Below are 27,254 nucleotides of genomic sequence, written 5' to 3' on the forward strand. Positions count from 1 at the left end.
AAGTCTGCTGTAACAATGTACCCAAACACTCTACTTTTTACTTAGGGAGAAGAAGTCTTAATTATTAATGACAACATCAATAAACAATTGTTTTATGACACAAGATTTAAAAATATGCAGAAACAAACCTTTAATTCTGAACAAGAATCAGGATAAAGAATACAAAATTGAAAGGTAACAAAAACTAAATCTATGCAGGTTCAGTATCAGTGATATAAGAACACAGAACCAGGAGGTGGGGGTAGTTCACAAAAGATACACAAACATGATCATACAGAAACAAAACTGTACTTTGCCGTCATGACAACAGACCTGAAAACAAAATAAACTGCTAAAATGTGGTAAATACTGATTGTCTTAAAAGCAATGCCCTCATTTCCCTTGGAACCATCTGACAAAGTTAGAGGATCTCTACACTACAAGCAATCAGAATTGTTTGAGGCAGGTGGCTAGCACATCATGCCAAGAGAGTGGTTTGTGGGTAATAAGACATCTGTTGCTGAGATCATGCTTCTTTCAGATTTCCCCAAGGAGCCTAGCTAAGCTCAATTTCTGGCCAATTAACAGGATAGGTCCAGCAGTCTGTGACAAAAGAACTGCACTGCAACTTCCCTGCACACATTTTTAAGATAAAATATCTTTGTGCAGATAGCCCTAAAGCTAACGTGATTTAATGTAAGGCAGGCATGAACTGTGTTCTAGGGACCTCTTCAGCGACTAGAGGTTTCTTACTAAGAAATCAGTAATGGCACACATAATTGCAAATGTTCATTTCTGTTGCATTGACCAGCCTCTGAGAACTGCTGGATTGTTCGTTAAAAGCAGCTCCCCCATTACAAGAATATGCACATATCAACATGTATGCAAAAACTGCTTTCAAGAGGGGGTGGGGGGTGGAAACAGGGCTTTAAGCTGACATAGAATTAGTGAGTGATCACATTAGACTTTATCATATTTATTAATTTGTGATATAAAAGTAACAGCCAGGCTAATTGTAGGCTGAAGAACAAGGACACTAATGCTTTGTACATTATCCAGTGTATAAACATTGACAATGAATATCACAACACAGAGACGTGTAAGTCACAAGATTTGGAAGTGCAGAACTTCAGCTAAGGCTTTCAGCAAATATTGTTATGTGATCATAAAACAGATCTAATACTGACAGGTATTGTGCAAACTAATTTAAATACGATATGCTGGGTCTTGATAGCAGCAGTTATGCATAAATTAAAAATTCCAGTGCACATGAAAACACTATAGTAACATCATTCTGCTGTAGCATTTCCCATAAACTGTTCTATATGTTTTAGTTCTGCCCTGCTGCAGCATACATGACCTCTCCCTTTCCATTCAGCCCTTAGGGAGGTTTTCAATTCTTCTCAAGTCTCAGTCCCACCTCAGGATTGCATTTTTTTTCTTATAACACTGTACAGTTGTTTTCATCACTTCCACAACTGATGATTCCAAATACAGATGTTCCACAAATTATTACCACAATTGTGACTGGTACTTCCACTGCTAACTGTGGTGGCCATTACATGAATTATGCCTGGTTTTATGCCCTTTTTTGCTATGGTCATTAAGTGTGCCACACTTCAATTAAGCAGATCTGGCTTCCCACAATGACTATTCTTGTCAGAAGCTGGCTGGGAAAGTCACAAATGATGATCATGTGATACTGCTACTGTTGTAAATACACACCAGTTGCCAAGCACCAGAAGTTTGAACACGTGATCATGGAGCCCTATGACATCATGGAAGGATTGGTCATGTCACTTTTTTCAGCGACTTTGAAGGTTGCAAAGTGAATGGTCATAAATTAAGGACTACCTGTAAGCACACAAATTCACACAGCTAAATAGAGTGTACCGGTGACAAACCCACAGTTTCATAGGATGAAGCCTTAGTGGGATATGTCAAATATTTGATTCACCCCAGCACCAGTGTTTAAGTTGCATCTTCAGGCTGAAAGTGGTAGAGAGGAATACACCATGTTTCTGCGTACCGTCCAGGATAAGGCTAGGCAACATTTTCCTTGGTAATCACAAAAGTGCTTTTTCAAGAGGCAACTGGACTTATCTTGTTTTTCTTTGAAGATGTTTTGTTTCTCATCCAAGAAGCTGCTTCAACTCTGGCTGGATGGTGGGGCTGAAGAAGCTTCTTAGGTGAGAAGTGAAACATCTTCAAAGAAAAACCAGAAAGTCCAGTTGCCTCTTGAAAAACCACCTTTGGGACAACCATGACCTGGATGACTGAGAATCTCCATAGACGCTTTCCTTAGTAAGCTTCTTTATACGTAAATGCAAACATTCTGTATGGGTTCAGCACCACTCTAATGACTATAACGCAACTGCAATTTGGAATCTTTTAATCTTTACTACTTCTTAGTGCTTTATGGGAAGCCACTTAGCATAGTAAAATGCAAGTACTTATAAACCCCTTCATTATCATACCTTATACTTTAACATGTTTAGCCATACCTATTAAAAGTTACTTTGGTTATAGCTTAGTTCTGCTTACTTGCACGGATGGATCATGAATTGAAGATCTTTAGTCAATCACCGTTGCCAGTTTTGTGAGATATATTTGTTATTTGTCAGGCAAAAGAAGCCCCCCCCCAACACAAGATGTAGAAAAGTGTGCATCTAAACTGAAGTAGAGAACTTTAGTCCCCCAGCTACTGTTGAACTACTTAAAAACATTAACACTATTGTGATACGGCAAAGCCCTTTCATGGTGGCATACAAGATACACACATTTACTGCACAAACATAATCAAATACCACTGGTTACAGATTGAATCACCAGGCCTCAAAAGTGAAAGCCAGCAAAATATTTTTTTTCAGCACTATCTTGAATATATGCAGTTAAAAGTCCTGAGGACTCCCTAATGGAAACTCATTGCAAAGGCCCTGCCCCTATGTGGATGTACTGAGAGTATGATGAGTCGATATGCACGGAGGCAGGCTTTCAAGTAATTTGAGGCCAAGCCATCTAAGGCTTTAATGGTTATATTCAGACCTAAAACTGGTCTCAGAAACATACTGACAAATGCACTGTTAAGCATTCAACTCCCAGGGCAGCTGAATGGCCATAACCTGTTTTCAATATACGAAGGCAGTTCCAGAAACAGATGGCAAGGAGGTGACGGGCAGCAGGGAGAAAGTAGAGCTGCTTAATTCCTTTTTTTGCATCTATCCTCCTGCAAAGGAAAAAAAATAGTCCAACCTTCCAAAAGCAGCACTGTGGGAGACCGAAAAGGAATGCAGATCAAAATATGCAAGAAATTATCAGAAAACACCTAGACGAGTTCAAATCGTCAGGACTATATGGTTTACATCCCAGGATTCTGAAGAAGCTGGAAGATGTGATCCTGGAACCACAGAGCAAAATTTTTCACACTTCCTGGAGCACAGGGGAACTACTCAGACAACTGGAAAAAAAGCTGATGTGGTTCCAATCTTCAAAAAAAAAAAGTGGGGGGGGGGAAGTAGAGCCAGGAAAGTACAGACAATCATCTTGACATCAATACCTGGGAAAATCCTGGAAAAGATAACCAAGCAGCAGATTTGTGAGCATCTAGAATTGAACAAAGCCATTACCAGAAGCCAGCATAGGTTTGTTAAAAAAACAAATCATGCCAGACAAACTTATTGTCGTCTTTGATAAAGTCACTAATTTAGTGGATAAGGGAAATGCTGTAGATATAGCATACTTAGACCTCAGTAAAGCATTTCACACAGTAGACCACAATCTATTTCTTGGTAAGATAGAACAAGGTGGGATAGACAGTACTACCATCAGATGAACTCACAGTTGGCTGATCAACTGCCCTCAGCATGTAGTCTTCAATGCAAGTACATCTACAAGGAGGAAAGCATGCTGTGTGGTACCTCAAGGATCTGTTTGGTTTTAGTGCTCTTCAACATCATAAATGATCTGATTGAAGGTATAGAGGGAGAGCTCATCAAATTTGCAGATGATACCAAGCTGGGATGAATTGCTAACACTTTGGAAGATAGCAATTGTCAGAAAGATCTTGACAGACTGGAATACTGGGCCTTATCCTACAAGATGCCGCTCAGTGGCAAGAAAAGGTCCTGCATCTAAGCAGGAAATATTAAATACACAAGTATAGAATAGACAATACCTGGCTATTCTACATCAGTAACTGTGAAGAGGACTTAGGTGTCCTAGTGGATCAGTACTTAAGTTTGTGCCAGCAGTGTGCTGTAGCTGCCAAAAACGCCAATGCAGTTTTAGGCTGCATCAACAGAGGGATAGCATCAAGATCAGGAGAAGTGAAAGTACTGCTTGATATGCACTAGTGAGGCCACACTTGGAATACTCCGTCCAATTTTAGTCATCATGATACAACAATGATGCTGAGACCCTAGAAAGAGTGCAGACAAGATGAAAAGGGGTCTACAGGATACATCATACAAGAAACTGTTAAGGGAACTGTTAAGGGGTGTCTAGTTTAACCAAGAGAAGAACTAGAGATGGCATGATAACTGTCTTCTGGTACATGAGGGGCTGTCACAGAGAGGTGGAGGTCAACCTAGTCTCCAAAGTCCCAGAGGATAGCCCAAAAAGCAGTGGGTGGAAGCTAGCTAAAAGGAGATCCAACATGCAACTAAAGAGAAACTTCCCGACAGTGAGAACAATTAGCCAATTAAACAGCTTGCCTCCCAGAGTTGTGCGTGCACCATCACTGGAGGTTTTCAAGAAAGGATAGGAGAACCATTTGTATGGCATGATATAAGGTCACCTGCCATAGGCAGAGGTTTGGACTAGAAGACCTCCAAGAGTCCTTCCAGTCCTATGATTCTAAGTATCACTAATACATGAACTGTCAAGCTAAGATTCATTTCTTTCAGAAAGTGTCACTACTAGCATAGCACCTTCAGCTCATACAAATTATCCCCAGGCATAGAAGGCACCTTAAGTCCCCCACTTAGCTAGAGTTCCCAAAGTGCTCATTTTGACCTGTTTGGAAAAGCAGTCTCATCTAACACTAAATATAATGGTCAGCTAACTACTTTACATCCCCAGTGACCTCTAATTTTGCCTTGTCCAGATTAGGTTTCATCTTCTGAACTCTCACCCATCCCAAAGGGCCTTCAGACATCTGTTCAAGCAGTCTAGTGTCTCTCTAGAGGAAAATAATTAGTGAATCTTATAAGCCTCAGCTCAAATACTGAATGACTTCCTTGATGGACTCATCTGTGAAAAGTTGACTTCCACCCCTCCTCTTCAGGTCTGCAGTAATACAAATAAGCAGGCTCTTTTAGAATTTGACAGGAGATAACCCTTTCCTGTTCTCTGACTTAGCATTCACCAGAAGCTCCAAAGACTGTAGGCAAGAACCCAGAATTACTGAGGCTGGGAGACAAACCAGAAGGGAAAGCATTATTTAGTTAGATTTTTCACTGTCATAGCATCCTCAGAAAATAATATCACGTTTTCTCACCTTTAAAACTCGTAATGCTCAAAACAGGATTTTCTGGACGAACCTAGATTTTCTGGACAGTGAACTGGCAGAAGTCAATATTAGATCCTGTTACATCAGGCTCTAACTCCCTAGATAGAGCTTTATCGTGTCAAATGATTCTACCAGTTCTTAACTTCCTAGCCGCTTCATTCTGAGAAGCACCAGAAAGATAAATAATTCCCAACCACTAGCAAGGCTAATTGTGGCTGATAGGCACTAGAAGACCATCAGCTGGAGAATCGAGGCTTCTCAGCCTAAAGCATCTTGAGGTGCTTCTGTGTGCATTGATTGCTCTGATCTGAGCTCACTACCTCTCCTCTTTGTGTCCATGCTGCTGTGGGGCTTGCATAAGGCATTACAGTACAAGTCAAACTAGCAGTTGTTCTAAAAGCTTTGCCTCAAGTTGCAGAGAGGCCAGCTTCCTGTGAAGGAAATTCCCCCCCCTCCCATTACTCAAGGGCCAGCTTCCCATTGGTGGGAATTCCCACTGCTCCTCAAGGTTCTCCTCTCCTTGTAGCCACAGTACATCCATTTTTCCTGGCTGCTCTGGCAGCTGCAGAGCAGCCTCTTGGGTGTTCTGTTCCAGCCTATGACCGGCCCTGTTTGAATGTCAGGGAAAACCCCATTTTATATCAACAGGCTGGGAAAAACCCAACCAAATTTATTTACAAAGAGTTCAAACAAAAGTTAAACGAAAAGTTCAAACAAGACTTAAACCAAAAGGTTAAACAGCACCTCCCACACATTCCCTTTTTATCAGCAGTCCCAAGGCGTGGCTTCTCATTGCCTTCTCCCGAGTTGCCTCATTGCTTGCCTCTGTTCTGTTCTGCTAGATTGCCTCCTGCTCCTAGTGTCCCTGAAAAGAGCCAGCTGTGGATCGTCTTCTTCCAATCCCTCATGCTCACACAGCTGAGTCTGAGGAGGAACAAGACAGGAGGGGCCAGGCTGAGAGTTCTGCAGTGCATCAGAACCTTCCTCTGACACCAAAGGCTCTCCAAACACCTCCTCCTCCTCCTCTTCAGAATCATCCAACTCAACTGCCGGAACCACAGGCTGACGCTGAATCACAACATTGGGGGGGTTTTTTCATCACCATGAAAAGCAGCAAGAATATTTGCAAAACAGCACAAGACTGTTAGGGAGAACATGAGTTTGAAGCCAATGCCCATGTGAATACTTTTTTAAGGGAAGGAGATTGCACATACTTGCTGAGCTCCTTATTTTAGGCATGAATTCTATTTCACTGAGAAATGTTTCCTCCCCTTCATTCCATAATGTCCTTTTTTTTCTGGCTGAGGAATTCTAAGAGTTGAAGTCCACACATTTTAAATCAAGGTTGAGAAACATTGCACTAAGTGTATGAAATTAAGTTATCCATCAAAATTTGTAGTTCTGCTTTGAATCCCTCAAATTTCTCAACTAAATTCTTCTCTCTCAGAGCCAACTCAGGAACACATCCAGTCACAGACTGGTCCAAGAATATAAGTTCAGTTGTGTGTTTTATTTACTTTCATCTTCCTATTACTTACAGCAGAAATATTTTGAGTGCCTCAGAATGGAGCCTTTCTTCAGAGAGAACTAATGATAGCTATCACTTCATACAAGGTCTCAGTTAAGTGTTGAATGTCAAAGATTTAATGCTTTCTTCCATTTCATCTTGGAATTTGGCTCAACTTTTTCGATAAATCAAGCTTAACATTGATCTTAGTCACCACCATATCGAGGCTTTCCCTGCTGTTGCCATTTATTTTTTAGAAGGCTTAACAGCTGCAAAATATATAAATAATGGTGACAAAGTACAAAGTGAATGCATCTCTGATGAAAGCAGTGAGACTTTTCAAAAAGGAGGATGCTTAAGTATTTTGCACAGGCAACTGCTGATAGATTAATATACAATTTTGTTACAATCTCACTATATATTACCTAAAAACCCACAATAAAATATTAAAGAAAAATATTGTCCAATTCCTATGTTTTCTCCCTTACTTTCATAAAATGTAAGGATTCAGACAATTTTCTAAATGCATCTTTTGTTTGTGGCATGCTTGGTCTGGGCAGGGATACTTGTATTATTCAACATACAATAAGGTCACCAAAATGGTCCCATCAGGATTAATGTGATATGTAGAGAGTAAGGAGTATGATTTTGTCAAAGTTAAGCAAGCTCTGTTATCAAAGCAGCAGTGAAACATATCTTAAGTCCATAACCAAAAAAAAAAAATGAAAGTGGCTGAAGCAGACACTTCACTAATTCACAGGAGTACAATAGAGGAGAGGACGTACAGTACAACGAGACTTGTAAGATTCTGTAATTATAGCCAATCTCAATCTCCTGGCCTGGTCTACATGGTGGGGCTAACAGGAAACGTCCACCTAGTCTTAATTACAACAAATATATGGAAGTTGGCCTGCTGTAAGTCAATGGTCTATAATAGGGGTGTCAAACTCTCCGCATCACGTGACGTGCCACGACATATCGGGACTTTTTTCCCTTTGCTGGAGCTGGGGTGGGCGCGGCTTTCGTGTGACACATCTGGCCCGCAGGGCGGCAGTTTGACACCCCTGGTCAGAGTAAAATAGAATATGAAACGATCTGTGTGGGCTACAGGAAATGACAGGAAATATTATCTAGTAAATAGGCATTTTATGCCTGGCCATATCCATATTGTAGCCATGTTATGAATATCTATATCCTGCAATAGTAATCATTCTATGAAATCACACATGGCATGATCTCAAAATTTTATATGTAGTCAACAGAACAGTGTGGGAATGTTTCATGTATGCTTCCTTGTCACTGCCTCTATATTATTTAATGTAGTGTAGATCTCCCCCTGTTTTTGAGCCCTTCCTTTTCCCCTTCTCAGTATATATAAAATGCAATACTATTCGCCAGAAATTGCTCTCTGCTTTTATACGTAGAGACATGCAAGGCACATCAGAATCTTAATTGTTTAATTCATAGCAGATCTATTCTGCTACGAAAACATTATGTTTTAAAAAAAACCCTGAAGGATATGTGACAAAGATGGTAGGGAACGATAACAATAAAATCTATTTTTCTTACAAAGCTATCCTAAACTGGAGAACAGAGTGGGTCAAGTGTTTTAAGGTCTCTCTGGATTTCTCTTTGTACCTCATCACTTATTTCAGTGGTGTGTATGTATTAACTGTATAGTGCAGGGGTCAGCAACCTGAAACAGTGAAAGAGCCACTCGGAACCGGTTCCCTCACAAAAGGAAAAACTGGGAGCTGCAAAACATGTGTGCGCATGCGCGTACATGCGCACATGCGCAGAACAAGGTTTGACTGAAGAGTGGAGCCAAGGCAAGATATGCACCTACCCTGCATATTTGAATTGATTGATTAAACTTTTTTAGTCCCACTTTTTTTTTTTGGACTACACATAGCAGAAGACTGGGAGCCGCAGGGGATGGCTGAAAGAGCCGCATGCGGCTCCGGAGCCGCGGGTTGCAGACTTGTGGTATAGTGTATAAGATGCTTAGGTAATAAACTATGGTTAAGTGAAGACTTAGCATCAGATTCCTTAGTGGTTTCTCAAATTACTGTCATCTAAGAGGCCTATCACATCCCTTTTCATGTAACTTAATTAATACTAAATGTCCAGTTTTTTCTGCTTTCTGGGTGTCCACATATCTTTTTAACAATGGCCACTAGAGACTTTTCTATTCATGCCTCTAAGGCCTACCAACCATTCTGCAGTTTGCCAGTTCAATGTCAAAGGGATATGGACTGAACTGTGGAGCAGGTTCATAATTAAGTTTGTCTTCTGCCAATATTAGGAACCATATTTACTTAATAAAACATCCAAGAGAAAAGGATGCACCACTAAAGTAATGCAAATTTACCCTAAAAATACAGCATTAAGAAAAGGCAATAAAATACCAGTTCCACAGATAAACTCTGTGTTTCTACCCACTTTGCACAAGTCGAGAAGGGAGGAGAAAGATCAGAAAAAGAGAATATAGAAAAAGACATATCCCAGGATCTGATCCCTGTGTTAATTATCTAAATACATTGCTACTACTCGACACATTCTAGGAACCCTCAGTATATAATTTCATACAGCAGGAATGAATTCACATCTTGTCAGGGAGAAAGAGCAAGGGTCATGTTACTATAAATAAGTAAGACACTCTTTTCCAAGAAACGAGAGATATGCTTACCCAGCAGCCTTCTCTCAACAAAATACCCTCCAGATGGTGAGACTGCAATTCCACACACATATGGAGAGCATCAGGTTGGGACTGTTCTGCTGCCACCTGAAAGCTTCTATTCCTCTAACAACAGTCAAATCTAGAGTAGCACCACAAAGTGAGGAAAGTGGAAACCTGGTCTCCAATTAATCTCTAGAATGCATCACAATCAGGTGCCGCCATGACAAGCCAATTAAGCTATTGCCTTCATCTGATGTCCATTCCCCCAAACACAGGCAACTCCTAAACTATCTTTTATTTACAAAACGTATATCTTGAGGATCCAGTTAGCCAGTTTGCAGTGGGAGTTGCATGATGTGTATTTTCATCCTAGGCAATTCGTTATTTGAAACAAAAACACTAGGATCGCACTGATGATTTTAGAGAATATGCAACAATACAGTAAACTTTCCCCACTCCTCAGGTTATTAAAAATATTAAAATTCTCAGAAAGTACAAATTAAAAACGTCTTCCATAGGAGTCAGTATTTTTTTTTTTTGCTTCTAGCCCCTGTCCATCTCCTAGATCTCCTGCTAACTTGGTTCCTTCAAAAGTAGATAGACATACAGCCTACTACGGGGCTTTTTGAAGTCAAAAGCATTCTACTTCTGTGTGGGCTGAAAAACAGCCCAGAAAGAGCTTTTACTCTTACTTTGCAAAATGTATCTTCCCTTGCCACTATGTAGGACAATGAATAACTGGTGGAAGATCTATTTAATTCTTTTTTTGTTTAGTTCGTATATTTAGTTCCTGATATAAGTCAAAGAAATGGCTATCCTCTAATCCACAGGATGCCACCTCAAGTAAATAAATACCTTGGAAAATTTGCACTTTGTACCCTCTGCATTCCCTCCCACACTGCACATCTTATAGGTAGTGTTGGTTCAAATGCTCTCCACCAAATGGTCCACAAATGAGAAGAACTTTATACTCTGATTTGGTAACCACTGAGATCGGGCATGGCTTTGGGTTCTGTAGGTTTCTTGTCTCCAGATGGTCTGCACAATGGAGAGAAGAAGAAAAAAAAAAGGAAATGAGCAAATGAAAAGAGTCTGCACATTCTAACAAGAAAAAGTCTTAACTATTCTAGTATTTAAATTGTTACAGTTATGTGTAGAGCTTAGCTAGGTAATCAACCCACATATTCTTCAGGGATACATTCTGGACATAATTAAAGCAGAGTTTTTAAATCCCCGACATGGCAAAAGCACCTCTCCTGCTACGAGTCATACAATAAGTCAGGAAGAGGTTTGTCATCCTTTCCTTGCTTGAATGGTGGGGGGCATGAGAGGGAAGCTGGAAGCAGTGCCTGTTTCCTTTAATGAGGTTTCATTATGACAATGAGCTCACAATACAAGAATGCAATGGGTGAAGGCCATTTTTTGCAGATGGGATCCGCTATTTTTCTGTGATGAGTATTCACTGAAGGGAGGAGTTTGTGCAATGCTTTCCAAGGATATCCATATCTATTCTAACTCAGATTTCTAACAAACACCCTTGTTGGGAATAGCAGCTCTCAGCAAAGAACATAATTGCATGTAAGGTAAATGTAAAGGTTTACCTGTCCAATTATTTCCGACTCTAGGGTGTGATGCTCATCTCCATTTCTTAGCCAAGGAAGCCAGCGTTGTGTGACAACATTTTCCATGGTCATGTGGCCAGCATGACTATATGCCGAGGCACATGAAACGCTGTTACCTTCCCACCAAAGTGGTACCCGTTAATCTACTTGCATTTGCATGCTTTCTAACCGCTAAGTGGGCAGGATCTGAGGCAAGTGATGGTAGCTCACCCCATCATGCAGCACTCAGGTCTCGAACCCAGACAGTCAGCTTTCCAGCTGACAAGCTCAGCATCTTTAACCACTGAGCCATTGTGTCCCCTAGAATTGCATGTAAATATGCAAAATATTGCTCTGTTGGAAAGAAGTTATAATTCAGTTTATGGTCATTCTCTAAAATCCGTGAGATTGATCATTCAATCAATCATTTAATTTCAGACCGTCACTGGGAGCAATAACCAAACAGGTTGCTTAAAAGTGGAAAGAAAAAGTACGTGCGAAGTACGATACAAGAAGAATTATGTAAAATACGTCTCTACACACATAGGACAAAAAGTTATATCCACTTAAATTATAGCAAAAACCAGGAAACCAAAAGCTACGTGAAGGTAAAACAAAGTATAGCAGGCTTACCGCCTTTCTGTCCGGCTATTGCGACGGTGTGGACTGGATTGGGTACGTTGTGGGGATGGTACATCCTTTTTCCTATCCTTGGTGGGTGATGGTGGCCCAGTGGCTTTGCTGATCTAGGGAAAGAGAAACTTTATATCCTCAGGCTTTTCTCTTGATACAAAACTAGGGAGGAGCTTGCCGTATTTTTAGCACTGTTTAGGTCTTTTGAATGTTCAAGCTACTTCGCCAAAATTTTGTATATAAAAGCTCATCTAAATATATCTACAGAAAGAGCAAGTTACTGCTAATTATCATGCTGATAGAAAGAGGAAAATTGCCAAATCAACACATCCAAAGACTTAGCCTTAAGAAACATATAACAACAATTATTCCTTCTTTCCAATGGTAAAAAAATATCACATTTTCTATAATAGATTTCACCTTTAAGCATGCAATCAAGAGCAAATCAACTGAGTAATATTTAATTAAGGCAGTGGTGAGCAACCTGATCCACACATGAATCCCCCACCAAAATTGAGCGCCGTCAACTCTGATTGCCAAAAATGGATGAAACAGCTTATTATAGGTGGTGTTGGCCCAAATGCCATCCTCTCTACTCTATCCTCTGAAAAAGGTCCTCTCTATTTCAAGATGGGAACTAGACAAAAATGATAGCATACAATAAGTCCAAAACAGGATTGACTGTTATAAAACTAATAACACCCTCCAAGACTCATGTGTATATGACATTGTCCCACCTGTTCTAAATCATCAACCCAATCAATGTGGTCCTAAAATCATTTAAGTGCACTCCCAGCACTCAGTTAAGGCCACTCACCCATACTTTATAAAAGGTAAAGGCTCCCCCGCACATGCGTGCTAGTTGTTTCCAACTCTAGGGGCCGGTGCTCATCTCCGTTTCAAAGCCAAAGAACCAGCGCTTGTCCGAGGACGTCTCCATGGTCATGTGGCCGGCATGACTAGACGCCACAGGTGCATGGAACGCTGTTACCTTCCCACCGTAGTGGTCCCTATTTTTCTACTTGCATTTTTACGTGCTTTCGAACTGCTAGATTGGCAGAAGCTGGGACGAGTAACAGGCGCTCACTCTGTTACGCGGCACTTGGGATTCGACCCGCTAAACTGCCGACCTTCTGATCGACAAGCTCAGCATCCTAACCCACTCAGCCACCGTGTCCCTAATACTTTATAAGGGTAGATTAAACAATCAGCTCTCATTTTTCTCCCTTTCCCTCACCTTTAGCCTCATGTCACGGGAATGTCTCTCAAGCTCCTTGCGGAAGTCCTCACGACTCAGCTTGTCCACATCCAAGACGGAATGCTTCCATTCAATCTGCTCCACACTGTGTGGATCATGGGACACACACTGGCCAAGCTTCACCTTTTTGAGGGTATGCCAACAGCACCGATATGCCTCTTCATAGTCAAAAATAAGCTCGCTCAGTGTGCGGAAGGTGGGAGCTTTGTACATGAGATCCTCACGTCGACTTATGCCAAGCGCCCCATAGCGGCCCCCAATGTTCACTCCCAGCACAATATGGTGGAAGTAGTTCCCTGAGAAGTAAGTTTTGAAACTGATGGGGAAGCGGTCCAGTGTTGGCATGTTGTTGGTGAGGTAACTATTGATGATGGAATATTCAGGAAATAGGTGGTATAATAAAGAAAAGTAATGGATATCACTCTATTTTTTATTTTTTTTACAATTTTAGGTTTAATTTTTATCTCTTATCAGGTTAAACTAGCATGATCGTAGATCTGAGGAGGTCCATCTAAAACATCTGAAGGATTAGGTTTTTTTCCATATGACAAAATACCAAACCTATTTTCTCTATCTATAGATAAGTCTCAACTGAGTGGTGTCCAGAACTATCCATGCATTTGGATCTGGCTTTGGTGCCTCAGATTTCTTTTATTAGTCTTCAGGTTTATGGGTTTGGGCAGATCTAGCATCATAAGGACAATTCAAAGGTTTATAATACAGGTCCCATAGCACCCCCTAACACTAATTCAATCATGCAGTGCAATAAAAATCCTATTCCAATTGCACTCACAATGTTACAAGAAAAGCAAGGGAAACCTATACTGTAATTAAAAGACATACTGGGACACAAGACACAATTCTCTCAAAACAGAATGCAATTCCTAAATTATTAGTACAAAAAAATGGAATCTGCCAGTCAAGTAAAAATATTCCTAATTAGAAAATGAGGGCATCCCTTGTGTTCACAAATGCTTCTTGTCTAAAGCAAGAAGAAAATTAAACAGAGAGTATGCATATTATAAATCAGAGCATAAGGACAGTAGGAATGATGTGTTATTTCTGGAAACTGTATACATCCATTTAGTCTTCTAAAATAAAAGGATACATTCCTAGGATCACAGCTTCCAAACACTTGATTGGCAGGGCTTCCTTTGTCATTTCTTTGGCCAGATCCATCAGCCTATGAGACAAGACAAAGGAACAAGCAATAATAATAATATTTTAAATATTTTTTCAGATAATATATAGGTGGAGATCAGCCTGAAGAAAGAAAATATAGAATATAGAATAACAGAGTTGGAAGGGACATTGGAGATCTTCTATTCCAACCACCTGCTTAGGCAGGAAACCCTATACCATTTCAGACAAATGTTGTCCAATTTCATCTTAAAAACTTCCAGTGTTGGAGCATTTGCAACTTCTGGAGGCAAGTTGTTCCACTGATTAATTGTTCTGTCAGGAAATTTCTTCTTAGTTCTAGGTTGCTTCTCTCTTTGATTAATTTCCATCCATTGCTTCTTGTCCTGATCCCAGGTGCTTTGGAGAATAGCTTGACTCCCTCTTCTTTGTGATAACCCCTGAGATACTGGAACACTGCTATCATGTCACCCCTAGTCCATCTCTTCATTAAACTAGACATATCCCATTCCAGCAACCAGTCTTTATATGTTTTGGCCTCCATTCCCCTGTTGCTTTTCTCTACTCTTTTCTAGAGTCTCAACATCTTTTTTACATCATGGTGACCAAAACTGGATGCAGTATGTGGCCTGACCAAGGCATTATAAAATGGTATTAACACTTCACATGATCTTGATTCTATCCCTCTGTTAATGCAGCCTAGCACTGTGTTGGCTTTTTTGGCAGCTGCAGCACACTGCTGGCTCATATTTAAGTGATTGTCCACTAGGACTCCAAGATCCCTCTCACAATTACCGTGTTTCCCTGAAAGTAAGGCCTACCCCGAAAATAAGCCCTAGCTTGATTTTTGGGTGTGGGCCTAATATAAGTCTTAACCCAAAAATAAGCTCTAGTTTGGGGGCGAGGCACACACTTAAAAATCAAGCTAGGGCAGGGGTGTAGATCTGCCCCACGTGCCCTGCACCCACTTACGTTGCAGCCAGGCCTCTGCTTGCCGGCCCACTTCTTCTGCAGCATTTTCTGCAGCCTGGCCTGCATTTCTCAGTCACAGGCCTTTCCAGAAGGCCTCTGCAGCCGAGAACCAAGCTATGGATTCAATCCATAGCTCGGTTCTGCAAGACCCCTTGAATCCATAGCTGGGTACTTGGCTGCAGAGGCCTTCTTGAATCCACAGCTCTGTACTCGGCTGCGGAGGCCTTCCAGAAAGGCCTGACTGCAAAATGCAGGCTGGAATGCAGCTGCAGAATGAAACTGCTCCTTCGGCCCCTGCTGGATGGGGCTGTGGGTGCCGGAGGTGAGTAAGAGATCCCCCGAAAATAAGACCAGGTGCCTCTTTTGGAGGGGGGAAAAAAGATCTGGTCTTATTTTGGGGAAAACACACTACTACTATTGACTGAGGTACCACCTACACTGTACCTATCCATTCTTGCCTTACTTTCATGCCTTAATTTTATTTTGTTAGATAGTACCCAATGTTCAAGTTTGTCGAGATCCTTCTGTATCTTCAGCCTGTCTTCTGGAGTGTTGGCTATTCCTGCCAGCTTGGTGTCATCTGCAAATTTGATGAGTTCCCCATCTATCCCCTCATCCAAATCATTGATCATTGATCATGGGTCAGACCATATGATGGAAAATAACTGCTTAGTCATTCAAGAACAGAAAAGAAGTCATGATGGATAGTTCGCCTTCACTTCATACTTATCTTTTATTACCAATCCTGAACTCAACATTCAGTAAAAAATTGTCTTCCAAAGCAGATTAAAGCTTTGGTATATATTTAGAATAATTTGAGTATAATCATATATCACTGTATGTTTAATCTCTATCATTAAATGTCTCAGGTTAGGAGGCCCAAGTGTGGCATGCAGTGGAGGTAAACTACATGAATGCCATTGCAATCAGGAATAATAAGCACCTCCACCCAGTGGTGAGATTCAAATAATTTAACGAACGGTTCTCTGGAGAGGGGGGGCAGGTGGGGGAGTGGGGCAGCTGCCCCCCATGCTCCCTAATTACCCTGCCAAAGGGCCCCCACAGCCAGGCCTACCATGCCCCGACACCTGTCACGCCTCGCCTGTTCGGTAGTGACTTCTTCTACTTTCTCCTTCTTCCTCCTCCTTTGAACAACCCTTCACTATCAATTGCTGCTTTTTCAGTCCCAGATCTCAGTTTGTCCAGAGCAGTGGTGGGATTCAGCCAGTTCGCACCAGTTCGGCAGAACCGGTAGCTAATTTTCTGTTGCCCAGGCCCAGAATGGACTTCTGGAAGTGGCATCCACACAGAGAACTGTTGTTTTTTTACATATTTGAATCCCACCACTGGTCCAGAGCCTGTGCAGAGGGTCTTTGGAAATGAAGCTCCACAGCGACTGGGTGGGATGGGAACATTCCCTTCGCTTTTAGACCAGCTTTGAAATGGTCTGGAAGGAGTGACCCGAGGACACCAATTTGGCTTTGCAGCAAGCAAGAGGATTGGAGGCATGTGAATGAATGCCAGTTTGTCATCTCAAAACACCGGGTCTTTTTCCCCGCTGCCGGATTTTTGCTACCATACTATTTAAGTTTCTTTAAAGATTACTTAATGCAGAACGCAGATCCTTCCTGTTCTGCATCAAGTTAACTTTAAAGAAACTTAAAACAGCATGGCAGCGAATATATGGCAGCGGGAAAAACAAAACCCGGTGTCATGCACGGGGAATCTGCACCGCCCACCTCCCCCCATGCCTCTGCCTGCGCGCTCGGCCTGCTAAACCTCATTTCTAGCCGGATGATCGATTTAGCGAAGGCCCCCGGGCAGGGGGGAAGATGGGCGGTGCAGATTCCCCATGCATGAGAAGTTGGCAAAGGAGAAGGCAAGCGGCAGCCCCAGCAGCAAGAAGGGCCACTGAAAACAGCAAAGTCTGTATGTGCGCCTGCCTTGCCTGAATCAGCCATGCTCTCCACGGCTGATTCGAGGCATGGAGAGCATGGCTGACAGGTGAGCTTGCAGCAGACGCACACACAGACTCCTCATGCACGAGAAGTTGGTGAAGGAGGAAGCAAGCGGCAGCAAGAAGGGCTGCAGAAAACAGCGGAGTCTGTGTGTGCGCCTGCTACAAGCTCACCCATCAGCCATGCCCTCCACGCCTCGGATCAGCTGTAGCGTGCCACGGAGAGCAGAGTCCACTCTTTTCAACAGTCCTTTTTGTCGCTGAGGCTGCCGCTGGCTACCTCCTTCTGGGTCAAGGAATGCACTGGCAAGCTGCTACCGGGCTCCTACTGGGTTTCCATAGGTCCTGGATTCTGGCTGCCGCATGGCTGTGGCGTGGATAGAGACGCCTCCTGTTGGGTGCTGATTGTGCCAGTGCCGCCGTTTGCTGCAGGAGGCCTCAAAGCTCATTGCACCGGCACCACTGCTTGCTGCAGGAGGCCATGGTGCTCAGTGCGCAATTGGTATGAGCCTTGCGGCCTCCTGCTGTGAGGGGTGGAACTGGCGCAATCGACACAATGATCCTTGTGGTGTGATGGGTAAGTGCGGAGCAGGCACGCACACAGATTCCGCTCTTTTCGGCGGTCCTTCTTTGCCACTGGACCTTTGCCAACTTCTCATGCATGGGAATCTGTAGCACACCTCCCCCCCGCTTTCGCTAAATTGATCACCCAGTTAAAATTGAGGGGTAACAGGCTGAGCACACAGGCAGAGGCATGAGGGGAGGTGGGCAGTGCAGATTCCTGCTAGGCACCAGGCCGTCTTTGGCGGCGCCAATCTTGGCTAGGCTGCTGCTGTGGCGCTTGCAGCTCGGCTTCTTGCTGACTAGCAGAAGCGCCCTGGCTCCAAGCCCTCTAGGTCAAGGAATGCATCGCTGCTTGCTGCAGGAGGCCATGAGGCTCAGCATGCGATCAGTACAATGAGCCTCATGGCCTGCTGTGAGTGGTGGAACCAGCGCGATTGGTGCAACGATCTTCACAGCATGACAGGTGAGCATGTAGCAGGCGTACACAAAGACTCTGCTGTTTTTGGTGGCGCTTCTGTGCCTGGCCGGCCACCTCAGATCAGCTACAGTGCACTGTGGAGAGGATGGTGGACTCGGAGCAAGCATGAGGCAGATGTGTACACAGACTCTGCTTTTTTCAAGTACCACTTTAACAACCGGTTCACTGAACTGATGTTACATTAGGTATTGGTTCTGCCAAAGCCAAACCGGTGCAAACCGGCTGAATCCGACCACTGCCTCCACCCATATTTATAACATCAGCTAGACACCAATTATGGCTATGTTGCAAGAGTTTAGAAATACTGAAATGTACTGAAGGAGAGAGCAGGTCTGGGAATCAAGCATAAATTGCTTCTTTACCAGATTATATAACATTTTTGCTCTGGCTGATTCGTGGAACTAGAAAAAAATTGCGCTCTTGTAATAGGGTTAGGGTAAGAAAAAGAACCATTCTCAAGAAAGATGATACTTACCCAGTCAAAGGCCTGCTTTTCTTGATTTCAAAAAACTGTGTCCCAGTGTGATTGTATCTGGGAATAAGAAGTTAAGGGATGCTTGGTTTAGAAGAGCTGCAGGAGGACAGGGAAAAAAGAAAGCATAATAATTATTAAAAATATTGATAGGTGTGTGTGTGTGTGCGTGTGTGTGGTTTTCAGGGACTACAGTGCACGCAGCAGAAAAGTTTAGCTGTTCTTTCACCAATAATGACCCCCACAAAATACTGCTATCGGTGCCAGTGAGTCTAGTTGCAGCAGTGCACTCTCAAAGCACTCCCCATTTTTTCTACAGTCCCAGGTTTTCCTCCGTGCATTTGGAAAGGCATCAAGGGAAATGATTTTTGAATGCTGTATTTCTGATGCAGGAAACCAAACTCTGAAACAAGTTAACTCTGGCCTGCTTACAACAATGATGACCGAATGCCAAGGGAATAAGCTAAAGGAAATGAATAAGGCAGTAAAGCCACTGGCTCTAACAAACACCAGCCTCCTGAATGAGAAAGAGAGAGAGAGAGAGAGAGAGAGAGAGAGAGAGAGAGAGAGAGAAGAGAAGACAAAAGACAAAAAAGAAAAGAGAAGAGAAGAGAACAGAACAGAACAGAAGAGAAGAGAAAGGAGAAGAGAAGAGAAGAGAAGTGAAGAGAAGAGAAAAGACAAAAGACAAAAAAGAAAAGAGAAGAGAAGAGAAGAGAAGAGAAGAGAAGAGAAGAGAAGAGAAGAGAAGAGAAGAGAAGAGAAGAGGCGAGAGTTCTTTTCCCAGTAGAGCTGGAATATTAACAAATTATTTCCTTCTGGGGTTAAGTAAGGAAGTTGCTTTGCTTCTTTTCATTCCTTGGAGATTCAGATGCAGCAGAAAGGATACTGAAGTTCCCTGATATAGCGCTGTATAATTTCCAGGCGCTCAGGGATGAGAGTGGTTGACTGTAGAGTAGGCACACTTGGCATGGGGATCTAAAGATAAGAAGGGAGGGAGAAAATGAGATTCAAGATCACCAAGTCAAAGATGAAATTCCATTTATATTCTAGTAGTTGAAAGGAAGGAAACCTGTAGCACTCCGGAGGCAAATCAACTGCAACTCCCACCATCTTTCATCATAATTGGAGCTACTGGAGCTACTGGTAGATATCATTCATTAATATTAAGATTGCCACAAGAGTGCCTGCCTCAGCTTATTATAGGTAGTCCTCCCTATACCAATTGCCTCATGCAGCAACTGTCTGAAATTGTGTAAAAAAAATTAACTTTGTGACAAATCCACGCATTTATGATCATTGCAATGTCCCAGGGTCTTGGGATCACCATTCCTGTGCTTCACAACTGGCACACATTTATGGCCACTGCTGCATCCCTCAGTCTCGTGATCACTATTTGCAAGCTTCACAAACAGCTTGTGACAAGCAGAGGTAATAGAGAATGCAGAAGTAAAACATAAGCTGTGGTCATGTGATATTTTTCACTTAGTGACCACAGCATTTTGCTTAATGACTGAAGGGGAAGTAATGTCATAAGCCATTTGCTGCCACAAGGATTCCTTGTGGTAGGTTAATGATAATAACCTACTAATAATATCTAATAATAAGTTAGTAAAGAAAAAAGTCTAATGATGATAAAAACTTTTCTTCCATATACTCCATGCCCTAAGCCAGAACAATGCATTCTAGAAGTGCTACATTACAACTTCATTAATTCTAAGACGCTTTGGAATTGTGGGAGTTGTAAACTCATCAGGACTAATCAAGCTAAGAATAACTGTGATATTTTAACAATATACAAACAGAAGGGCAAGAGTTTGGCATGGTTCATCTTTTTTGACAAACATTTAATGTAATATGTATAGGGTCAAAAAACAAGGTGGAAAGTTTTGAAATATCTGAACATGAGATATGTGTTTATTCTTCAGAACAAAGTACATTAAGCAATTACTGATGAATGGGAAAACACTCTTTAGTTCTAATAAGAAATAATGAGGAGTCTTTCCCAGCAGGGCCAGTTCCAGATATTTGATTTCTTAAGTTGTCCTCTTCCAATATCCCATAACCAAGTTATTTCAGCATTTGAAGCAGAAAACCCCTTGAGCACCTCCATCTTCCAAGCAGGAAAAATGTATGACAGTCAATTGGTGGTAAGCTGCTGTCTCTTTTATATCACCCCAAACTGGCTGCCACTTAACTCTGCCAAAAGGTACAACTGGCCATAACTCCCAGTTAGCAAAGTTACAATCTTCTTTGCAGAAGGTATTTAGAGAAGCGCATCTCGGTTGCCCTTATTAACCATTATTTCTACGGCTGCTTTTTTAAATGGAAGAGAAATTGTCACTGCTTCTCTCCATCTTCTTTAGCATATAGGACATATGGAGTTCTACATAATACAATGGAAACCACTTAAAATGTGCAGGTCCTATGGCTATAATTAGCTTCTCATTTAAGCAACTAAGAATGATGAGGAATTAATTACACTGCATATAGACCACCTGGCCCTTGAACCCAGACTAAGTTAAGATTTGCATCGTATCAAGGATTCCAGTTCTGTCCCTTAAGAGACAGAGAGGGCAGAATGAAAGACAATTTAACTTCTTCCTCTTAACTCCAAGCTAATTGAGATGCTACAATAACACTTTCTTGTGACATTTCCCTGCTACAATTTCTTCTATCAAAATATTATTAAGCATGCAAACAGTAATTGTTAAATGGAAGCTTTTTAAAGGGGAGCTATTATTTTCTTTTTAAAAGAGTGTGAACTATTAGAATATATTGTTAAACAGCAACGTTAACAACACATTAAAGATGTTTTGCATTCCACCAACTGCTGAACTCCAGCTGCCCTTTCCACAATGTCTTGAAAGGAACGTTCAAAATTATGAGATGCTATCGACAGATTGCCTTACCATATCTTAGTCTATACATTTGTAGATTCCAAGCCTCACCAGTTGATATTTAAAGAAAGAAATGCAAACTTGCACAGGATAAAGTAGTTACACTAATCTTTTCAGGTATTATACTTGAATGACATTAAGTCTACATAAAGCCCATTTAGGAAGATGTAATTCTATTGTATTAGTCTTCCTCACAAGGCAAGGTGTGTGTCTGTGTGTCCTGCTCATGTTTAAATATATAAAGATGTTCTTGAGAAAAGCCTAACTCCTAGGGATTGCATCCATGCTATTCTCTTGCTGACATTAGAGAAAACATTTACAGATAGTCCTCAACTTACAACAGTTCAGTCATGACTTACGACCATTACAGCATCCCCTTAGTCATGGGATAAAATTCAGATGCTTGGCAACTGAGTCATATTTATGACAGTTGCAGTGTTCTGGCATCATGTGATCCCTTTTTGTGACCTTCTGACGAGCAAAGTCAATGGGAAACCAGTTTCACTTAACATTGTGTTACTAACTTCACAGCTGTAGCAATCTTGGCATACAATCTGGAAAGTGTGGGAGCAAGGAATGTGTGACTGGGATAATAGGGCAGAACCAGCATATTTGGAAAGCTGAGATCATGTAATGAATAGAAATGTGACCAAAATTATTAAACTGTTTTTCATAAAAAGCCAAGCTGGTGATGTTGCTTTCTGCCACCTGTTGTAGTTTTCCTGAAATGATTTCTATTTTTCCACTATTCTTTTTTCTTTTTTGATGGGGGGAATCAGCAAGGCATATTTTCCAGACAAAATACCAGTCACCATTTTTAAAATAATACCTGTTCTTAGCTATGTGACACTTGGAAGCATAGTTATAAAGCAAATACTATTTCCATTTTCTGCATGGCCATATCAGAAAGCAACTACCATAGACAACATCACAATTTATAACATTTAATGCTGGGAAATATCCAATGAAGACAAATCTTCACTGGGAATAATTACAATTTAGAATATTTTTGCAGCAAAGATGGAAGGAGTACACTGAAATTCTGTACAGTATCCAAGATACCACAGAAGATATTCTCTGTTTATAAGAACTTTTAATTCCAGAGAATGAACTTAGGTAATAATCAGTGCTCTAATCATTACCAAGTGGAAGGCTACTGGAATATCCTTGGCTGAGGAATTCTGGGAGTTGAAGTCCACAAGTCATAAAAGGGCCAAGTTTGAAGACCTCTGGTCTGGACAGAACATAGTGAAAAAGACTGGCTCTAGGTCAGCAAAAGAGTGAAATAAGGCTGTATACTCTCCCATTATTTATTTATCCTATGTGCAAAATATATATTGAGAGAAGCTGAATTGGAAGATGAAAGTGGTTTTTAAATCGGGTAAAGAAATGTCAATAACTTACACTATACCTACGTCAATACTCTTGACGGCTAAAGATGCAAATAACTTCTGAGTTCTAATCATGAAGGTCAGAGATGGATGGATTCAGTGACAGCAATTATAGAGATACTATTGAGACACCTAAAGAGACAGATTGGGGCAGATTATTCTGCAAAGATCTGTCCATGCAGTTGTCACAGATGACACCAACCTGATGTCACATAATTAATCAAGCTGCAAGCACTGCTGTAGTGCAAAGACTTTCCTAAAGGCAGTATAGTGAGTATACTGTGAATATTCAAACTCTCCCACTTATCTCTTGTAAAGCTGACAAAACCAGTAAGAAATCTATACGTGAATTCCTGTCATTGAGTCACTATGCCTGCCAGACACCCAGATCTGACTCAGAATTTTAGGCTGGAATTTATCCAGATGCAAATGTCTGCAGAACAAAGCCTCCTTCCTAGGCTTTGGAAATGTGAAGGTCTTGTGTTCTAAGCATCCAGACAGCACAGATAGTATTACATTTCAAGACGTCAAGGAAAGACAAAGCTTGGCAATAATGCACAGGAATAAAATAAACCAAATTCAGGAGCTGCAATATGGTCTTAAGCAGCAGAAGATACAGAATGTATTTCAGTACTGCAATGACTCTGAAATGCAGCCCTGTCCATCCCAACACACTCTCCTGTTAGTACAAATGACTCTTTTTGTATTCACTGCAATCTTTCTGAAGACTTCCCCATCTATCCAAGATGAACAAATGATAACACAGGACAGTACTGGGCAGGTGGGGGGAGCCTTGTGGAGCAGGTTCACCCTTCCCGCAGCAAGCAGCTCATTTGGGCGCTGCTGCCTGACAGGAAAATTGCTACCAATCAATTACTATAGGCAGAGACTGGCTCTGGCTCATGATACTCTAGAAACCATGACTTCAGTGGATACGGGAAACCTTCTAAAGTTAATTACACAGGTTTGCCACAAGTCTTTTGCATTTGCCCAATGGTAATTCACCTCATGGAGCCAAATGATGATGATAACAACGATGTAAAATTTATATGTTGTCCCAGCAACTTAGTGAAGCTTGTTGAGCTGGCCAACTTAGCAATGGCACCACAATCCTCATGTTCAGTCTTTTGAGGACACAAGAGTGCTGAGCCAGTAGAGCGGCCCCTAGGCTAAGCACATATTTAATAACAGTTATTTGAATGAATATATAACTTGTAGGGATGCACAATTATCTGGATTCAAAAGGGAATAGGTGGTCTGGTGTGCACATGGGCAAGTGTCCTATGTGTGCTTGCACACATTCTGAACCATCACCTTTTCCTCTTCAAATCCAAAGTAATTCATAGTCCAATGTCTTGTAAGTGAAGTCTCTATTAGCTGAACAGATTTCTTCCATTCTGTTTAAAAAAGCATAACAAAAATGTAGTTGCACGAAAGAAAACCAAAAGGCAGATAGATTTTCATTATTTGAACAGCCTGTTCTCAGTTTCTGCTATCATTGTCAAGACTAAGCAGGTTATCATATCAATGCATTTTCAAAAAGTTCTTTGCTAAAAGTCCCAAAACTGCTTTTTCCTTGCTGAAAGCCACCAATCAACAGGCCTTTGCTATAGTGCTCTTCGCAGCAAATAGACTACATTTTGTCCAGTGTAAGCCAATTAATAAGAGCTGACACACTCTAAATCAGGGGTCTTCAAACTTGGCCCTTTTATAACTTGTGGACTTCAACTCCCAGAATTCCTCAGCCAGGCACACTGGCTGAGGAATTCTGGGAGTTGAAGTCCACAAGTCATAAAAGGGCCAAGTTTGAAGATCCCTGGTCTATATCAAGTGAATTGCACTCTATTTCCAGTTTTAGCAATACCTCTTTTCATTTGCCTTTTCTAAGATACTACTTGCCTTTACCCGTTTAACCTAGTCATCTGGCTTTATTGCTCATCGTATACTTTCATGAAAATAAAGTTTGAATCACATACTACAACAGTCTTCTCCTCTTGATAACCTGATCTTAACATAGATAAGTAGAGTCTGGGACTCCCAGAACCATCAAGAAGCATAGTCAAAAGGCAAAGCTGAAAAGATTACACTATATTTGATGGAAATAACCCAAATGTTCTTAACCTTTCCTATGCACTTGTTCCTCTTAACTTTGGCAGTTGGAACAATCCCCACAACACAGTTATACAAGTTTTTATTTACATGAGCTAAATAAGAAACTAAGTCTTATTTAGAATTCAGATAAAGTCAGTCAGTTCAAATTATACAGTCAACGTCCGGAAATAAAGTCCTCCCTTTTGTGTGCTCTATATAGCAAGTGTGGCTCTGTATGGCAAATTTAGATCATGTTTTCCAGGCTGGAAAGACAAAAGTAACACTTTCCAAAAGAATAGGAAACTGTCTAAAGAATAGCAATGTTCACATATTATTGACTCAAAACATATCTGGCATGACCTCATAATATGTAAGTATCTCCCAAACACTGTAGGTTTAATGTGACAAAGAATAACATTAATATACCATACAACATAGATCTGTAGTCAAAAATATCACGTTCAATCCAATGTTAAAAGTACTTTTTTTCTAAGCTGCTTTCCTCAAAAGCTGTTTCTTTCTTATCCTCAGATTCTTAAAGCTAGTTATGCTGTTTCATAGAACTCTTGTGGATATGTCATAATACAGTATGTATTTAGATAGAAAACCAGCAGAAAATCACATGGCAATAGGCTACTCAAAATCATCATGGAAAAAGGTAATGGTGAACACTTCCATATTTATGCTTCGTGGCACCTTTATGAGTTAAACAGATAAATTAGATTATGTTTATGTGGAGATATAGATGGATCCCTCCCACTTGCAACCTTAATCTGTGATATCCATCAATTCATTGTCAGACTCAAATTAGAAAAGCCCTGGTATTGGTTTCCAATTATTATTATTTTTCCTATTTCCCTTTGTTGACTGATGTCAAGGAAGCAGTTTCCTCCAACATTCTTTTTCTGAGACCTCTCACCTTGGGTAGATCAGTGGCTCCCCGGATCCTCAGAGCTACTAAATCTCCCTCAGGATGGATCTTGGCCACATGTTTCCACATTCTTTCCCAGGTGGCCTCATTGATGGGAAGCCCTCCACGGTTCACAAAGAAAGGGACTCCTCCATCTCGGAGATCTTCATCTCCATCCTCTTCTTGCTCTTCTTCTCGCTGGGCCACCCCTTCCCTGGCCTGGGACCTCCGCAGAACAGCAACACCACCACCACCACCGCCGCCATCCACTTTGCAACCTGACATCCCAGCATCCATCAAGCTGTTCTTCAGACCACAAAACCTTTGGGCCTCTTCAGATTCGAGACAGGAGAGCTGCTGCTGAAGACATAGCAGTTAGACAGTGGAGGCCCTTTAAGACAGACAGATAAAAGGGTGGGGCTCATTCATAGAGGGGAAGAAAAAAAAAGTGCAAGAGGAATGATGAGGTTTTGTAACTCTCCAGCCAGGAAGGAAAGAGGCTGTTTGCTTTGGGAACTTCGGAATTTCTGCTCAGAAAAAGACCCCCTTGCTATCTCTCAGGGCCCTAGAGATAAAAGAACACCAGGTTCCATCATCCGGAGAAAGGAAAGGAGGGACATGAAGATCTGGGAACACAAACCTCACTCACCTAGCTGGACATCATCGGCTGGTGGCCACCAGATCCGGGAAAGCATCCCAAGAGCAAGAGGGAGATGCTAGAAGAGCCGGAGAAAGGCGACCTCCCACCCACCCACCCACCGGAGAAAAGAGAGGCAGACAAAAGATGAAGCAGCAGGCTCCACGCAGGCGGGCGGGGAGGGGGGCGCGGGCGTGAAGGAGGCGGCTTTCCTGGCGTTTCTGGGCGGGGAGCGGGGAGTCTTTTCATGCAGCCAAAGCCCGCCGGTTGCAAGGCAGGTGAACTCAGCACGGGTCACAATGCGCTGCCGCCGCCGGGGAAGGGAGGGCGACGGAAGCCAGGGATGATGCCGCCGCCGCTGCCGCCGTCGCTCTAGAAACACGGGGAACCCCGCGTGGCTCCCTTTTCCCAGGCAAGCCCAAGAGCTGCGCCGGCCAGCCGGAGGGACAAAGGTCGGCTTGGCCCGCGGGGAGTAGAAGCTGCCGCTCCCCTCGCCGCTTCTGCGAAGGGAAAGGGCTGCCGGGCAGCGGCGGATGCCAGCCACCGGGAAAGCCGCTGCAGGCGGCGCCAGGCTC

The 27,254-nt window shown here is 42.1% G+C and overlaps 1 protein-coding gene across 1 annotated transcript; it reads right to left on the reverse strand.

Annotated features, from left to right (window-relative positions):
• Positions 1-10,640: 10,640 nt before the first annotated feature.
• Positions 10,641-26,339, reverse strand: VASH1 (vasohibin 1; the record flags this gene model as incomplete). The annotated part of the gene is made up of 7 exons (XM_083349326.1): positions 10,641-10,713; positions 11,910-12,022; positions 13,147-13,528; positions 14,276-14,350; positions 18,754-18,810; positions 19,640-19,728; positions 26,052-26,339. 7 exons carry the CDS (start codon positions 26,337-26,339, stop codon positions 10,641-10,643), a joined length of 1,077 nt encoding a protein of 358 aa, XP_083205452.1.
• Positions 26,340-27,254: the final 915 nt, after the last annotated feature.

The sequence above is a fragment of the Vipera ursinii genome (genome assembly GCF_947247035.1).
Source record: "Vipera ursinii genome assembly, chromosome: 1".
Taxonomy (NCBI): Eukaryota; Metazoa; Chordata; class Lepidosauria; order Squamata; family Viperidae; genus Vipera; species Vipera ursinii.